Genomic DNA, 18836 nt, shown 5'->3' on the forward strand with positions numbered 1-18836 from the left:
GAACCTCTCAAACGTAACACTGGAACAAGGAAGCCAGAGAAAAACGACACCGGGGTGCTAAGAGAAGTCGACAAAAGAGATGGACTGGGGTGACCTATTTCGTAATCCAGGCGGTGGTTACAGGAGTCTCTATGACGGAATCCATTAAGCTCGGTACGCTTAGGCTTGGTACACCTGGCAAGTATACTTGCTTGACAGGTCTAAAAGGAGGAGGGCGTGTAAGGTCTTGAGGTTTCCCCACGGTTTTCCGCAGAGGAGGAGGGCTGTGGCAGCCCCGGACAAAGCAGGTGGGCAGGGAGGCGCGCAAAGAGCGTGACTGTGGACCGAGGTTGTCAGTAGGCGCCCTGACGCCTGGAAAGGAGAGCCCGGCTGCCCCAATCTCTCCAGGTGCGGCCCCGGCTCCGCCTCCGCGTCCCGCGTTGCTCAGCAACCGGTCTCCCAGGAGACTTGAGACGCTGAGCCAGAGGCCTGAGCGCGCGGGGGCCTGCCAAGACCCCAGGCCCCATGGCCCAGAAACCGATCAGCACGGCTGCGGCCGAGCGCATGAACCTCGTGGCCCAGGATGAGATCTGGTAACGCCGGGGACTCAGTAACCCAGTGGGCTGGGCCATTCCTACCCAAAGTGTGCACACCTGGCAGCCTCAGTTTTCCCACCAAGTCCTGGAAGTGGTCGACTTCTGGGCGCTAGGAGAGAGTGCTGGAGGTGGTGGGGGTGTCTTGCGGAAAGAGCCTTTCTCTTTCTCTTGTCTTTGGCGCACTACAAAGGCGTGAAACATTTTGCATCTGGCTCTACAGCCCTCGGCAAAGCTTTGCTTGCTGAGAGCTGACAGTTGAGTGCTTATTTTTAAGATTTACCCAACGTTTTAAAAAAATCTTAATATTTGTTCTGGAACTTTCTTGCTTTTTCCATGATCCAGCGGATGTTGGCAATTTGATCTCTGGTTCCTCTGCCTTTTCTAAAACCAGCTTGAACATCTGGAAGTTCGTGGTTCACATACTGCTGAAGCCTGGCTTGGAGAATTTTGAGCATTACTTTACTACCATGTGAGATGAGTGCAATTGTGTGGTAGTTTGAGCATTCTTTGCCATTGCTTTTCTTTGGTATTGGAATGAAAACTGACCTTTTCCAGTCCTGTGGCCACTGCTGAGTTTTCCAAATTTGCTGGCATATTGAGTGCAGCACTTTCACAGCATCATCTTTCAGGATTTGAAATAGCTCAACTAGAATTCCATCACTTCCACTAGCTTTGTCCTGGTTTTAGAAAAGGCAGAGGAACCAGAGATCAAATTGCCAACATCCGCTGGATCATCAAAAAAGCAAGAGAGTTCCAGAAAAACATCTATTTCTGCTTTATTGATTATGCTAAAGCCTTTGACTGTGTGGATCACAATAAACTGTGGAAAATTCTGAAAGAGATGGGAATACCAGACCACCTGACCTGCCTCTTGAGAAACCTATATGCAGGTCAGGAAGCAACAGTTAGAACTGGACATGGACCAACAGACTGGTTCCAAATAGGAGAAGGAGTATATCAAGGCTGTATATTGTCACCCTGCTTATTTAACTTCTATGCAGAGTACATCATGAGAAACGCTGGGCTGGAAGAAGCACAAGCTGGAATCAAGATTGCCAGGAGAAATATCAATAACCTCAGATATGCAGATGACACCACCTTTATGGCAGAAAGTGAAGAACTAAAGAGCCTCTTGATGAAAGTAAAAGAGGAGAGTGAAAAATTTGGCTTAAAGCTCAACATTCAGATAACTAATATCATGGCATCCGGTCCCATCACTTCATGGCAGATAGATAGGGAAAGAGTGGCTGACTTTATTTTTCTGGGCTCCAAAATCACTGCAGATGGCGATTGCAGCCATGAAATTAAAAGATGCTTACTCCTTGGAAGGAAAGTTATGACCAACCTAGACAGCATATTCAAAAGCAGAGACATTACTTTCCCAACAAAGGTCCATCTAGTCAAGGCTATGGTTTTTCCAGTGGTCATGTATGGATGTGAGAGTTGAACTATAAAGAAAGCTGAGCGCCGAAGAATTGATGCTTTTGAACTGTGGTGTTGGAGAAGACTCTTGAGAGTCCCTTGGACTGCAAGGAGATCCAACCAGTCCATCCTAAAGGAGACCAGTCCTGGGTGTTCATTGGAAAGACTGATGCTGAGGCTGAAACTCCAATACTTTGGCCACCTGATGCGAAGAGTTGACTCATTGGAAAAGACCCTGATGCTGGGAGGGATTGGGGGCAAGAGGAGAAGGGGATGACAGAGGATGAGATGTCTGGATGGCATCACTGACTCATTGCACATGAGTTTGGGTGAAATCCAGGAGTTGGTGATGGACAGGGAGGCCTGGCATGCTGTGATTCATAGGGTCGCAAAGAGTCAGACACAACTGAGCAACTGAACTGAACTGAGTATTTGTTTAGTTCAAAAGAGAGCACTTTACATTTACTCTTGCTTATCCTGGTTTTTCAACAAGAAGTTTTAAAGAATTAAATCCATTTTCTAAAAGATTCGTATTCAGTAAACATCTATAATGGATGTTTCTATTTGCCTTTCTGTCCCATTGCTAGGTAATATCCCATCTCTTTGAAGTTTTAACCAATATGGAAAGTTACTAATTTAGATACAAATAAGTAAATGCAGTGTTAGTCACTCAGTAGTGTCCAACTCTTTGCAACCCCGTGGACTGTAATCTGCCAGGCTCCTCTGTCCACGGAATTCTCCAGGCAAGATTACTTGACTGGGGAGTCATTTTCCTTCACCAGGGGATATTTAGCAACAACAAACCATCATTGCTAACCTCTTAAACTTCAGTTATCCTATTTTCATCTCTTACGACTTATACCATTTCCTTGAAAATCCTGTAATAGTCACTTCATATTTTTCTTTAAATTAGCTTTGTTTGACCTAATGAACTTCTTTTTATTGAAAACTTTATATCACTCTTGAAAATGGAAGGCCAGTATTATTTGCAATAAATACATGCTATTATTATTTTTCTTAATATTTATTTTTATCCAAGTACTCACATTAGGAAATATTATACTACCATAGCAGGGTCTGTTTCCTCTGCTTAGAATGCCCTTTTCTCTCTTCCCCCACCAAACAAACTCCTACTTATCCTTCAAGACCCAAATCAGAGGGCCCCTCCTTGGTGAACAGAGCCAGTTAAGCCCTTAGACTGTTCTGCCCCATGTCACAGTGGCTGTTGAGCACTGGATAGGTAACTATTCCAAATTGGAATGAGCCATAATGGCACCCCACTCCAGTATTTTTGCCTGGAGAATCCCATGGACGGAGGAGCCTGGTAGGCTGCAGTCCATGGGGTCGCTGGAGTCAGACACAACTGAGCGACTTCACTTTCACTTTTCACTTTCATGCATTGGAGAGAGAAATGGCAACCCACTCCAGTGTTCTTGCCTGGAGAATCCCAGGGATGGGGAAACCTGGTGGGCTGCCGTCTATGGGGTCACACAGAGTCGGACACGACTGAAGCAACTTAGCAGTAGCAGCAGCATAAATATAAAACACTAGATTTCAAAAACTTCATGCCCCTAAAAAGTGACACCAGAATTAAATTTACCTGTTTATTTTCACTTTTTAAAAAATGTGGCTCTAGAATATTTTAAGTACATATATGGCTCATCTTTCTGTCTCATGTTACACTTTCTTTGGAAATAGACTCAGCTTTAGGTGCTCAATGATTCCTAAAATGTCGATGTTCACTCTTGCCATCTCCTGTTTGACCACTTCTGATTTACCTTGATTCGTGGACCTAACATTCCAGGTTCCTAAGCAATATTGTTCTTTACAGCATTGGGCTTTACTTCCATCACCAGTCACATCCATAACTGGGCGTTGTTTTTGTTTTGGCTCTGTCTCTTCATTCTTTCTGGAGTTATTTCTCCACTCTTCTCCAGTAGCATATTGGGCACCTACTGACCTGGGGAGTTCATCTTTCAGTGTCCTATCTTTTTGCCTTTTCATAATGTTCATGGCGTTCTCAAGAATACTGAAGTGGTTTGCCAATCCCTTCTCCAGTGGACCACATTTTGTCAGAACTCTCCACCATGACCCATCCATCTTGGATGTCTCTACATGGCATGGCTCATAGTTTTATTGAGTTAGACAAGGCTGTAGTCCATGTGATCAGTTTGGTTAGTTTTCTGTGATTGTGGTTTTCATTCTGTCTTCCCTCTGAGGGATAAGGATAAGAGGCTTATGGAAGTTTCCTGTTGGGAGAGACTGACTGTAGGGAAAACTGGGTCTTGTTCTGATGGGCAGGGCCATGCTCATCCAAAAAAAATGTCCTTTTCATTATAGGGGAATGAAATGCAAAAATAGGAAATCAAGAGATACCTGGAGTAACAGGCAAATTTGGCCTTGGAGTTCAAAATGAAGCAGGGGAAAGGCTAACAGAGTTTTTGCTAAGAGAATACACTGGTCATAGCAAACACCCTCTTACAACAACATAAGAGAAAACTCTACACATGGACATCACCAGATGGTCAATACCAAAATCAGATAGATTATATTCTTTGCAGCCAAAGGAGAAGCTCTATACAGTCAGCAAAAACAAGACCCGGAGCTGACTGTGGCTCAGATCATGAACTCCTTATTGCCAAATTCCAGCTTAAATTGAAGAAAGTAGGGAAAACCACTAGACCATTCAGGTATGAAAAGAAAGTGAAAGTGAAGTCTCTTAGTCATGTCTGACTCTTTGTGACCCCATGGACACCAGGCTCCTCCATCCATGGGATTTTCTAGGCAAGAGTACTGAATTGGGTTGCCATTTCCTTCTCCAGGGAATCTTCCTGACCCAGGGATTGAACCCAGGTCTCCTGCATTGTAGACAGATGCTTTACCATGATCTAAATCAAATCCCTTACAATTATACAGTGGAAGTGACAAATAGATTCAAGGGGTTGTATCTGATAGACCAAGTACCTGAAGAACTGTGGACAGAGGTTCGTGACATTGTACAGTAATCAAGACCATCTCCAAGAAAAAGAAATGCAGAAAGACAAAATGGTTATCTGAGGAGGCCTTACAAACAGGTGAGAAAAGAAAAGAAGTGAAAGGCAAAGGAGAAAAGGAAAGATAAACCCATTTGAATGCAGAGTTCCAAAGAACAGCAGGAGAGATAAGAAAACCTTCCTCAGTGATCGATACAAAGAAATAAAGAAAAACAATAGAATGTGAAAAACTAGAGATCTCTTGAAGAAAATTAGAGATACCAAGGGAACATTTCACACAAAGATGGGCACAATAAAGGACAGAAATGGTATGGACCTAACAGAAGCAGAAGATATAAAGAAGAGGTGGCAAGAACACACAGAAGAACTATACAAAAAGATCTTCATGACCCAGATAACCATGATGGTGTGATCACTCACCTAGAGCCAGACATCCTGGAATGCAAAGTAAGTGGGCCCTAGGAAGCATCACTACGAACAAAGCTAGTGGAGGGGATAGAATTCCAGTTGAGCTATTTCAAATCCTGAAAGATGATGCTGTGCAAGTGCTGCACTCAATATGCCAGCAAATTTGGAAAACTCAGCAGTGGCCACAGGACCGGAAAAGGTCAGTTTACATTCCAATCCCAAAGAAAGACAGTGCCAAAGAATGTTCAAACTACTGAACAATTGCACTCATCTTATATGTTAGCAAAGTAATGCTCAAAATTCTCCAAGCCAGGCTTAAACAGTACATGAACCGTGAACTTTCAGATTTTCAAGCTGGATTTAGAAAAGGCAGAGGAGCCAGAGGTCAAATTGCCAACATCCGTTGGATCATTGAAAAAGTGAGAGAGTTCCTGAAAAACATCTACTTCTGTTTTATTGACTATGCCAAAGCCTTTGACTGGGTGGATCACAACAAACTGTGGAAAATTCTGAAAGAGATGCCAGAATTTATGGGAATACCAGACCACCTGACCTGCTTCCTGAGAAATCTGTATGCAGGTCAAGAAGCAACAATTAGAACTCAACATGGAATGACAGACTGGTTCCAAATTGGGAAAGGAGTATGCCAAGGCTGTATATTGTCACCCTGCTTATTTAACTTATATGCAGAGTACATCATGCGAACTGCTGGGCTGGATGAAGCACAAGCTGGAATCAAGATCACTGGGAGAAATATCAATAACCTCAGATATACAGATGACACCACCCTTATGGTGGAAAGTAAAGAAGAACTAAAGAGCCTTCATCACTTTCTTGATGAAAATGAAAGAGAAGAGTGAAAAAGTTGGCTTAAAACTCAACATTCAGAAAACTAAGATCATGACATCCAGTCCCATCACTTCATGGCAAATAGATGGAGAAACAATGGAAACAGTGAGATCAGACTTTATTTTTCTGGGCTCCAAAATCACTGAAGATGGTGACTGCAGCCATGAAATTAAAAGACGCTTGCTTGTTGGAAGAAAAGCTATGGCCAACCTAGACAGCATATTGAATCACAGAGACATTACTTTGCCAACAAAGGTCCATCTAGTCAAAGCTATGGTCTTGTATGATTGTGAGAGTTGGACCATAGAGAAAGCTGAGCACTGAAGAAATGATGCTTTTGAACTGTGGTGTTGGAGAAGATTCTTGAGAGTCCCTTGGACTGCAAGGAGATCAAACCAGTCAATCCTAAAGGAAATCAGTCCTGAATATTCCTTGGAAGGACTGATGCTGAGGCTGAAACTCCAATACTTTGGCCACTGATGGGAAGAACTGACTCATTGGGAAAGACCCTGATGCTGGGAAAGATTGAAGGTGGGAGAAAAAGGGGACGACAGAGGATGAGATGGTTGGACGGCATCACTAACTCGATGGACATGAGTTTGAGCAAACTCCAGGTGTTGGTGATGGACAGGGAAGCCTGGCGTGATGCAGTCCATGGGTCACAAAGAATTGGACATGACTGAGTGGTTTAACTGATTTAGGTGCTCAGCCCCCGGGGAAATAGCTTGGGCCTCAGAAACTATTGAGACATTAGAGGGGGCTTGGGGTGCAGACACTGGTTCCAAAATAGGAAAGGAAACTTGAAAATCAAAATGAATAAATGTTTAATCAGTTTTTTTAAATCAGTTTTTTTGTAAAAGACACACCTGCACTTCAACTGAAACTCACCTCAGCTCGTGGGTAGTTATGTATAAACTATATTATGTGTGCAGTGAAAGCAGGGCCAGGATTAGGGTGGAACAAACGAGGGGCCTGGGGTGCAGTGTTTAAAGAGGGCTCCATGTCACGGTCATGCAGGTTCTGGCTCTGCCCATGCAGGAACTGGGAATGGGTGCCTCCTTAAATTTTGCACCCTAGTACCTCACTCTTCCCTGGTCCTTGCTCTGAAAACAAAGGAACTTTACTTGTACCTCCATCATGATTTAACACTCCCCCATTACTGTAGGTCCAAGGGCCCCTAAAATAAGGGATCCAGTATCGAGATGACCCCTAGGGCAGAGGCAGCCCTAGTCCTGTCTGGTCTTTGATGTACCATCCAACCAGCATCTCTGGTTCTAAGACACGTGTCTCCCTTTCATGAGTGACAATCCCCCAGCGACAGGGCCTCCCACTCTCTCCCTGTTTGGGAATCATCACTCAGTCCAGGTGCATCAGTGAAGGTCAAATTCTCCCCAGGGCACCTTTTAGGGTTTGCTATGTCAACCCTTTTCAAATGTTGTACATCACTTAAGAACTCTTTCCCCCCCAGGAAATATCGCCTGAAGGCTGAAAACGAAGCACGGCAAAACTGGGCCCAGAACTGGGGATTTTTATCAACACCCTTCGAGGAGGTAAATGTAAAGTTGATGACCCTGGAGGTTATAGACCCAATCATTTCCAAGAATAAGTGGTTATGAAGTGTTTAATTCAAAGGAATAAATTTATAGAGCATGTTGAAGATGGCTGACACCTGAAAGTTCCTTTGATTTACAAATTTATTGAGCTTTTACTACATGCCAGGCACATTCTAGGTGCTTCATCCAAACCAGCTTGTTGAATCCATAAGACAACCCCTGTGCAGAGATGGATGCTATTTGAGGCCCATTTTACAAATGAGGAATTTGAGCTCAAAAAAGTACAAAGTCACACAGCTAAGAAAGGCACCAAAGGGAGATGCTTGTCTGGTTGATTCCAGGGCTACTCAGCCTTTGACTTGCCATCTGTAAAATGCGGTGATAGTCCTCACTGCCTCGTTGAGTGACTGTGAGGTTCAGAGGGAAAGAAAGGAGAGGCCAAGTGAATATCTGCAAGATTATTAGGAAAATAACTCTTGGTATTTCCTACACCAGAAATGAGGGAAGGGACCAGAGATAATAAATAGGGAGTATTGGGGACATCAGCAGAGACCTCTGACCCCAGCCAGAGGCACCAAGATCAGCCTTGCTGAGGGCTCACAGGCAAGACAGACTCAGCTGCATTTTCTGATTGTTCGAGAGAGTCTGGAAATTCAGATGCTTTAATGAAAATGTCTGAGTCTAGAATAGTGGCTCCATTTATAAAACACCATATAAAGACCCACATATATGTGGGCTTGTGTGGGCTTCACCAGCATGGTGGCCAGCGGTTTGCAACCTTCCATGAGATCCCTAGGACACAACATGAGGAAACCACGTTTCTCTAGAGGGAGGCAGAATCACTCAAGGGCCGCATAATTCAAAACGTACTTATTCTAGACCATATAAACCCCCTTTGTAATTCACCCTGTCCCACTGGCTCTGAAATTATGCCATTCTTAATGAGCTTTCTTAATACTTGGAGAGTTACACAATTTGAAATTTTATGCATAAAATGAGTCCTTATTAATATGATATGCATAAAGGAATCTGTATTAATAGTCTTCATGTGTAATTAAATCAGGATTTTGAAAAGTTCAAAATTGCTTTAAAAATTAAAAGTTGGGGGGTTGGAGGCTGTCCTCCTAGTTTAGAGGCTGGTCCTGAACCTTGCTGGCAGGTTTTTAGTTTGAGTCCATAAGCTATAACATGTTCTCACATCATGGGCGGGGCAGTAAATGGGCAGTCTGTGAGATGCCTGGGCCTGAGCTGGGCTGCCTGCAGGTCCCCACTCTGCCCCTTTCTAACATTGACCTGAGTCCCGCCTTTGTCACCTGTGAAGAGTCTTGTTCTGGGGGGACTGTGAAAGGAAGCTCCTGAGGGCTCAACCAGTGGGGCCCTGCCTCTGGGGATTGTGTTTCAGCTGATCAAGTGTGAAGAAGAACCAGCCACCCCAAAGCCCAAAATCGAGCTTCCTGAGCGGTTCCGCATCCGGCCGGTGAGCCCAGTGGAGAAATACATCAAGGTTCGCAAAGTCTTTTTAAGTACTTGTTTTCCTAAGTAAGAAATCTCCACCCCACCGGAAACGGTGTTGCTGCAGGTGGGCCAAGCCTTGGGCACAGGTAAGGACACAGCAGTGCCCAAGCCACAGGGACATGGGTTTCCAGTCCTTCCTAAGCCCACACATGGGAGACACAGCAGGTTATTGGTCCCTATATGTGCAGGACCTTGGAGTCCAGAGGAAGGAACTGGGATCTGAGCCTGATTTGCAGAGGGAAGCAGGGCCGCGGAATATTGAGAATTGCCTTCTTAAAATGTCACTCTTGCTGCTGAGTGAGTGACCAGGTCATCCAGAGGGGAGAAGACATAGATGGTATTCCCACCAAAGACCAATCAGATGTGGACGTGGGGTAGATGCCTCTAGAAGTTGCTGAGCTCTGTATATCCCTAGTCTTCTCTCATGGGAAAAGTGAAAGTGTTAGTGGCTTAATCGTGTCTGACTCTGCAACCCCATGAACTGTAGCCCACCAAGCTCCTCTGTCCATAAGATTCTCCAGTCAAGAATACTGGAGTGGGTACCCATTTCCTCCTTCAGGAGATCTTCCGAACCCAGGGATCGAACCCAGGTCTCCTGCCTTACAGGAAGATTCTTTATGGTCTGAGCCACCAGGAAAGCCCTTCTCATGCCTTCTCTGTCACTTTAATCCTGGGTTCTGCTCTCCATCCAGCTATGGAGCAGGCACTTCCGTGTCCCGATGTGGGGAGGGGGGACGAAAACTCAGGATGAAGGAGGCCAGGGATGGGTGAGTTCGATTCTGGGTTTTCTTTCTCTGACACCCTCAGGGTCAGATGGGATGGGATGGCCAGCTTGTTTGAGTTAGGCACTCAGTGGGTACGACCTATTAGCTGAATGAATGAAAGAATGCATTCCACTGAGATATTGAGAGGGTTCCTCTGCTGATTATACAGCAAGAGAGACTTGCTGATTTTTCTAGAAATGCAGCAAAATATAAATCATAAATTAAAATATCCATATATATACACTGACCCATGGTTAACATTTTGGGGAGCTCTTCCAGATGCCTTCTACGCCTCATGTACCACCAATAAATGCTGGCTGATATTCTCTTATTATTACCCTTTAGTTGCTCCCCATACTGAGTGCTTTACATGGTTATCTTATTTCCACAACATCCCTGGAGAATGGATATAATTGCCATCAAACCCATTTTGCAGATGAGGAAACCAAAGCTAACAAAGACTGAACAACTTTTCCAAGGTCAAGTGTGTCTGATTTCAGAGCCCTGCTCTTAAGTGCTATCCTCAGCTACTCCTTCAACACACACACACATGCACAAACTCATACATGCATATATACATATTTAAAAATAAAATTCCACAGACTGCTTTGTAATCCTTTTTCATTCAACAATATAGCCTATTTATCTTTCCATGCAGTATATGTTAATGACTGCATTTTTCTTAATTGTATGAATTGACCATAATTTATATAACCCTTCCCTTAACCCTGGACAGGCTTCCCTGATGGCTCAGCTGGTAACGAATCTGCCTGCAATGCAGGAGACCCAGTTTCCATCCCTGGGTCAGGAAGATCCCCTGGAGAAGGGAATGGCTGTCCAATCCAGTAGTCTTGCCTGGGAAATCCCATTGACAGAAGAGCCTGGTGGCTCTAGTTCAAGGGGTCACAAAGAGTCGGACACAATTGAGCAGCTAATATACACAATTTATACCATATTTTACACATTTTATACATCGTTTTTCTCTTAGCAGTTTATCTTCCAAGTCATCCCATCTCAGAACACACAGCTGCCTCCATCTTTTACATTGCTGTATAGTTTTCCGTGGTGTGGAGGGGCTGTGACTGAATGGGTCTTCAGGGGATGGACATGTGGGCTGTGTCCAGGCATCTGCTGTGACATGCAGGGCTGCAGTCAGTCTCCCACAATTATCTTGGTACGTGCACGTGCAGGTATTAGGATGTCTTAGGATAAATGCTGAGGGGTGGATTGTCAGGTTAAAGCATGTTTGCCTTTTCCTTTTTCATAGATGGCGGTAATGTTGCCCTTCACAGATTTTCCCTCTAGACCTTTGTTGACGGTGGTGTCTTCATCTCTTTGCCAATCTGATGGGTGAAGTGTGAGCTCCCAGGGTGGATTCTGACTGCATTTCTCTTACAAGCTGGACTTGAAAGCTAGTCTGTGTGCCTGACAGCCAGTCTGGACCAGCATTGTGGAGAACTTGCAGGCTGGAGGAAACTGGCCCCGCCAGCATCTGTTCATGACCCTCCCTGTGTGGGGCCTCTCAGGAGATTAATGTTAATAGTTCATCAAGAACATATGTTAAGGGGCTTCATCCACCAGTGGCAGCTGGCCCACCAGGACTGTCCCCTCTCGCCACCGCCTCATTCAAAGATCTTTTGAGCTAAGCGTGAACTCATAACCCCAAACATATTAAACCTCTTCATCTCAGTTCTTCTGCTTGAACGAATATTCCTCACTGCTGTCTTGGTTCAAATCCCCCCATAAGAGCAGAACAGAAGGTTATTTCAAATAGAAAGGCAAACCCTGCATAAGCATTCACCCTCATTTTCCAAAAATTTTTCAAATTTCAAGGAATTGACAAATGAAATTGTGTTTTTTCATTTCAGATAGAATCCCATTTCCTTTTTGGTTTTTAATTAAAATCAATTTCTTTCACTCCTGTGGTATCTATGGTTTGGTGTGTGTGTGTGTGTGTGTGTTTACACACCTATCATAAAGCCTTCTAATCAAACCTGGAAGGTCTATAACTGCCAGGCTACCATCTGACAATATTGCCATATATTTTATAAAGGGCACTATAAACTGTGGCTTCCCTGATGCCTCAGTGGTGGTGAACCTGCCTGTCAATGCAGGAGACGCAGGAGATACAGGTTTGATCCCTGGGTCAGGAATCTCCCCTGGCGAAGGAAATGGCAACCCACTCGAGTATTCTTGCCTGGAGAATCCCACGGACAGAGGAGCCTGGCGGGTTACAGTCCATGGGGTCTCAAAGAGTCAGACACGACTTAGCAACTGAACAACTATGAACTATAATAGTCTATATATCTGCACCTTGCTTTTGTTTCTCTTTTTTGCTCTTTTACCAAATGAAAGTTATTTTGCTGGAGGTCATGAATTAAATATGTTAAACGTTATGAGATAAAAAGACATGTTTGATGATCGATCATTATTTTCAGGGAACATGCGATCTCTGAGTCCAGCGGGTTGGTGCGTACTTACATTCAGTGAAACTTACTTAGGGACACTGGCTCTTCTTTCTGTCTTTTCTGACTTTTTTCTTCACTTTATTGACCTATAATTGACATACATTACTGAGTAAGTATAAAATACACAGCATCAGAAGTTGACTTACGTACATCATGAAATGATTATCACGCTAGGACTAGTGAAGATCCATCAGTCACTTTAGTCGTGTCCGACTCTGTGCGACCCCATAGACAGCAGCCCACCAGGCTCCCCCCGTCCCTGGGATTCTTCAGGCAAGAACACCGGAATGGGTTGCCATTTCCTTCTCCAATGCATGAAAGTGAAAAGTGAAAGCGAAGTCGCTCAGTCGTGTCCGACTCGTAGCGACCCCATGGACTGCAGCCTACCAGGCTTCTCCATCCATGGGGTTTTCCAGGCAAAAGTACTGGAGTGGGGTGCGACTTAGCATATCATCTCATACAGATACAAAATTTAAGAACTAGAGAAACATTCCTCCTTGTGATGAGAATTCTTAGGATTTATTCTCTTAATCGTAACTGTTTTTGTATATAACATAGAGCAGCATTCATTATATTTATCATGTTGTACATTACATCCCTAGTATTTTTTATCTTATAACTCGAAGCTTGTACCTTTTGACCACCTTCATCCTATCCCCCTCCTCTCCAGCCTTTCCTCTGGTAACCTCAAAACTGATCTCTTTTCCCATGAGTTTGTTTTAGAAGTATAATTGACCTACAATGCTGTTAGTTTCTGTTATACAGCATAGTGATTCAGTGTTTCTAAACATTTCAAAATGATCACAAGTCTAGTTATGATCTGTCACCATACAAAGATATTACATAATTACTGACTATATTCCCCACACTGTACGTTTCATACCGTGACTCATTTATTTTGTAGCTGGAAGTCTGTACCTCTTAATCTCCACCTATTTCTCTCCTCCTCCACCTCCCCTCTGGCAACTACCTGTGTGCTCTCTGTTTCTGTGACTCTGTTTCTGTTGTTCATTTGTTTTTTAAGTATCCATATGTAAGTGAAATCATGCAGTATTTGTCTTTCTCTGTCTGACTTATTTCACTGCTAAGAATTCTTCTAGGCCCACCTATGTTGTCACCAGTGGGAAGATTTCGTTAGTTTTATTGCTGAGTAATATCCTGTTGTGTGTACAGACCACATCTTTATTCATTCACCTATTGATGGGCATTTAGATTACTTCCTTATCTTGGCTATTGCAAATAATGGTTCAGTTAACATTTATTGTCATTTAGTCGTTAAGTCATGTCCAACTCTTTGTGACCCCATGAACTGCAGCACACCAGGCTCCTCTGTCCTCCACTATATCCCACAGTTTACTCAAACTCATGTCCATTGAGTCGGTGATGCCATCCAACCATCTCATCCTCTGTCATCCCCTTCTCCTCCTGCCCTCAATCTTTCCTAGCTTCAGGGTCTTTTCCAATGAATCAGCTCTTCGCATCAGGTGGCCAAAGGATTGGAGCTTCAGCTTCAGCATCAGTCCTTCCAATGAATATTCAGGGTTGATTTCCTTTAGGATTGACTGATTTGACCTCCTTGCGGTCCAAGGGACTCTCAAGAGTCTTCTCTAACACCACAGTTCAATAGCATCAACACTTTGGCGCTCAGCTTTCTTTAACATGTTCAATTAACATAGAATTGCATATATCTTTTTGAATTAGTGCTTTCATTTACTTTAGATAAATATCCAGGAGTGGAATTGTTAGATCCTATGATAGTTCTATTTTTACTTTTCTAACAAACTGTTTTCCACAGTGACTGCACCAGTTTACATCCCACCAACAGTGCATGAGGGTTCCCTTTCCTCCACATCATTGCCAACACATTACTTGTTGTCTTTTTATGATGGCCACTCTGACAGGTGTGATGTTTGGTGACACTGAACATTTTCGTGTGACTATTAACTGCTTGCATATCTTCCTTGGGAAAATGTCTACTCGGGTGCTCTGCCTACCTTTCAATCAAGTTGTTTGTTTCTGTGATGCTGAGTTATACAAGTTCTTTGTACATTTTGGATGTTAACCCTTAATCAGATACATTTGCAAATATCTTCCCCCGTTCAGTAGGCGGCCTTTTTTGTCCTATTGATAGCTTCCATTTAGTTTGATGTACCCACTTGTTTATGTTTGCCTTAGGAGACATATCCAAAAAATTATTGCTAAGACCAACATCAAAAAGTGTGCTGCCGATGTTTTCTTCTGGAAGTTTTATTATTTCAGATCTTAGCTTTAAGTCTTTAATCCATTTGAGTTCATTTCTGTGCACGATGTGAGAAGTGGACCAGTTTGCTTCTTTCCCATGTTGTTGTTTTGCCGCCAAGTCATGTCCGACTCTTGTGACCCCATGGACTGTAGCCCGCCTGGCTTCTCTGTCGGTGGGATTATCCAGGCAAGAATACTGAAGTGTGGGTTGCCACTTCTTCCTCCAGGGGATCTTCCCCACCCAAGGATCAAACCTGTGTATCCCGTGTCTTCTCCATTGCAGGCAGATTCTTTACTCATTGAGCCATTGGGTAGCTGTCCAGTTTTCCCAACATCATGTTTCCCAGATGATGTCTTTTCCCCATTATATATCCTGCCTCCTTTCAGGTGGATTAAGGGCTCATAGAAGTGCAAGTTCATTTCTGGGCTCTCTGTTCGATTCCATTGACCCATGTGTCTGTTGGTGGCCTGTACCAGGGTTCTTTCTGTCTTCTCCACACCAGGTCTCACACGCCGATCCTGATGCGTCTGGAGACACATCTCCTGTGGCTGTGGCCCAAGGCAACTCATCCTCTGTCCTTCTATTGCAGGTGCTTCCCTCCCCCCCAGTCCCGAAGACCACGCAGGGCTTCATCGGCTGGCGGTCCGGGGTGCCAGGCCTGAACAAGTGTCTGGAGCACGACTATGAGATCAGAAGCTGCAAAGGGGCATATGCCAAGGAGCTAAACTGGCCGAAACAAGGCATACACTGAGTCCAGATGGAGACCCCGGCCCCTGGGGCAAGGAAGGGCAGACCGCCAGCCCCAGTGCCCGTGCCCAGGAAAGGACAAGCTCCAGGCCTCCCCCGAGGTCAGAGTTCCCCCCGACACGTGTTCATGGGATGCTGTTGCAAAGAACACAAAACAGTCCTTAGACATTTTCATCAGTTCTTCCCTTCTGGAACATTCTTGTAATGCATTCATTCTTGGCTAATGCAATGAATAAAGCAAAATAGACTCCCTGAATATTTTTACATACCTTGAGAAATTTTAGGGGTAGCTTTAAAAGACACAATGTGATCTCATTTTAAAATATTTGTCTAAACCTTTATTGTCGCCTTCCATCCCCTTTCTCACCATCCTTGTTAAGATAAGGTGGTTGGCCAGGTGTTTCTGTACCCCAGCACCCCTGGGCCTGCTTTTCAGGAGGAATAACGTGCTCTGAGGACCCCTCCACAGTCATTCCCCAGGATATCGGCAATATGTCAACAGCTTTAAAGCAGAAACAAGCACAAAATTAGCAGTGAGCACAGATTTCCAGGAAGGATGGGTTTCCCAGTGCTCCCTAGAAACCTTATCCTGACCTGGTCCACCCCCCACCCAACCACCCTCTCACCCACTACAGCAAAGACAGCAGCTGAGCTGGCCAGTGTCCTTCCCCTGGGGGCCTTTGACATCCACCCTGTGGTCAGCATTTGAGTTCACTGCTGTCTCTGAGGCTTGGCTCCAGTTCCTACAAATGGGGGTGGACATGGGGAGTGGGGCATCCAGTTGGTGCAGGAGGACCAAGAGGAGCAACCAACAGGCCCTTGGGCCCTGCCAGCTGGACCCCAGGGGGCCGGAGAAGGGAGAGTTTGCACGTGGCCTGTGGAGGCCTGTGTTTCATTTCTGAGTAGCAGAGGATGGTGTCTCCTTCAGCCCCGGGGTGGGCAGGGCGGGGGCAGCAACGTCAGTTACCTGCCCTCCATGACGTCACGCTCCTTCCTCCTCTTGGTGGTCCCAGTGTCACTGTTCATGGGGTGGGTTCCTCCCTGTGTTTGCTTGACCGAGGTGGGCTGTAGGCACTTGTACCTGGTGGAACCCACCTGTGAGGCCCGCCCATCCACACCCCTCCTGCTCACCTTCCTGTCCAGGTGTGGTGGGTATGCTTCACCAGCCCAAAATTCCCTCATCTAGAACCTTCCCCTGACCCTAGCGTGCTAGGCCTCAACTAGCACACTTCTAAAGGGGCTCTGTGACTCTGGGGCACCCAGTGCTAGGGGGAGAGGATTACTGCTGAATCTGGGCCACCATCCCCTCCAAGTTCTGGGCTCAGTGTCGGAACCCCACAGGCCCTGGGGGAGAATTGCTCTTGTTCAGGGAATTATTCTCTATAAAGTCTGCAGGATGTTCCCTGAGGGATCGGTCTCCCTACTACCCCGGGGGTGGGGGATGGGGCCTGGCTGCAGACAGCTGCAGAGCCAGCTGATCAGGCACTGAGAACAGAGGCACAGCACAGAGCCTCCTCCCAGCCTTCTCAATGGTTCTCTGCCCCCCAAGGCTTGCCTCCAAACCAGAGAAGGGAACTCGGGCTCTCACGGGCTACCTGGCCTGGAAGAGCCAGAACACAAGAGAATCAGCCCTTCAAGACACCTGGTCATTCCCTCTGAGCATGGTGCCTGCCCTTATCGCCTGCCAAGTGGATCACATGGACCACGGCCACCAGGAAATCCCTCAGTCATCATGCTGATATCCCAAGGACCACACATATAAAGAAGAGATGTCACAGCTCTTCAGGTCCTGAGAAAAAGACGACCAAGGTATTACGTGAACTGTGTACCCCCCAAGAAAGATCTGTCGTAGTTCTAACCTCCAGCACTTGTGAATGTGGCCTGATTTAGAAACAGGGTCATTGCAGAGGGAATTAGTTAAATTAGGATGAAGTCATACTGGAGTTGGGGCGGGGAGACTTAATCCAATATGACTGGTGTCCTTGAAAGAAGAGCAGAGACACAGGGAGGAGACGGCCAGGTGGAGACACAGACACATGGGGAAAAAGCCATGTGATGAGGCAGAAATTGGAGTGATGTATCCACAAGCTTCCCTGGTGGCTTGATGATAAAGAATCTGCTTGCCAATGCAGGAGACGTAGGTTCAATCCCTAGGTCAGGAAGATTCCCTGGAGGAGGAAATGGCAACCCACTCCAGTATTCTGGCCTGGATAATCCCATGGACAGAGGAACCTGATGGGTTAGAGTTTGTGGGGTCGCAAAGAGTCAGACACGACTGAGTGATTAAACAGCAGCAATCTATAAGCCAAGGATGCTAAGAATCACCAGCAAATCACCCGAAGCTGGGAATAGACAAGGCAGGATTCCACCCTACAGGCTGCACAGGGACCATGGCCCCGCCGACACCTGGATTGCCCTGGGAGAGGACCAACTCCTGTTGCTTAAGTCACCTGGCTTGTGGTCCTTGGTTACAGCTGTGCAGGAGCCAGGCAGAGTCTGGAGTAGATTTCACTGCCTCCTCTCCCTGCTCAGAAAATACTGTCTTCTGAGCATTTGTCTTTCACTGCTCTTGATCCAGGCTGTGTTCACATGAGACCAGGTCGTGTGGCTCATTCACCTCCAAAGATGTCTCCAATCACCCAGATGTTGAGCCCGATGTAGACTAAACACCAGGATGCTCGGCCAAGTCCTCCCCACTTAAACCCTAATGTTTTGGCATCTCGGTCATTGCTGCAGGCAAGGCATCTACCCTTGAAGAAACCCATGTCCCTTGTTGTGATCAGATGCCGCCGCAGTCGAGTGGAGCAGCCAGACTCTTCTGACTGCCAGCTTCGTCTCGACCCCACCAGGACCACATTCCCGTCTGACTGCTGTGTGTGACGCAGCACATCCCTGCGGCCCAAATGTGATTCTGATTTTTCTTTTTGTTCTAATTTCTGATCATAAAATGAATCTGAGAGCCATCCTCCATGACAGCTTGTCAACAAAAATGTCTAGCAAAATGGATGGGCTCCCTTTTGTCTGGACCCCAATTCGATATATCTGGTTTGACTCTTCTGAAACTTTTTTTTTTAGTCTTTGTTGCTTTACACAGGCTTCTCTAGTTGTGGGCTTCCCTGGTGGCTCAGACAGTAAAGAATCTACCCACAGTGCGGGAGACCTCGGTTTGATCCCTGATTGGAAGGATCCCCTGGAGAAGGGAATGGCTACCCACTCCTGTATTCTTGCCTGGAGAATTCCATGGATAGAGGAGCCTGGCAGGCAACAGTCCATAAGGTCACAGAATTGGACACGACTGAG

At 45.5% G+C, this 18836-nt stretch overlaps 1 protein-coding gene across 1 annotated transcript; it reads left to right on the forward strand.

The window, feature by feature from the left end:
* Nucleotides 1-459: 459 nt before the first annotated feature.
* On the forward strand, nucleotides 460-15792 carry C14H20orf85 (chromosome 14 C20orf85 homolog). Its single transcript, XM_006049028.3, has 4 exons — nucleotides 460-572; nucleotides 7716-7797; nucleotides 9203-9304; nucleotides 15379-15792. The coding sequence occupies exons 1-4, from the start codon at nucleotides 505-507 to the stop codon at nucleotides 15538-15540; spliced, it is 414 nt and encodes a 137-aa protein (XP_006049090.3). The 5' UTR covers nucleotides 460-504; the 3' UTR covers nucleotides 15541-15792.
* The last annotated feature ends 3044 nt before the right edge of the window (nucleotides 15793-18836 follow it).

This window comes from Bubalus bubalis, chromosome 14 (assembly GCF_019923935.1).
Source record: "Bubalus bubalis isolate 160015118507 breed Murrah chromosome 14, NDDB_SH_1, whole genome shotgun sequence".
NCBI classification, from domain to species: domain Eukaryota; kingdom Metazoa; phylum Chordata; class Mammalia; order Artiodactyla; family Bovidae; genus Bubalus; species Bubalus bubalis.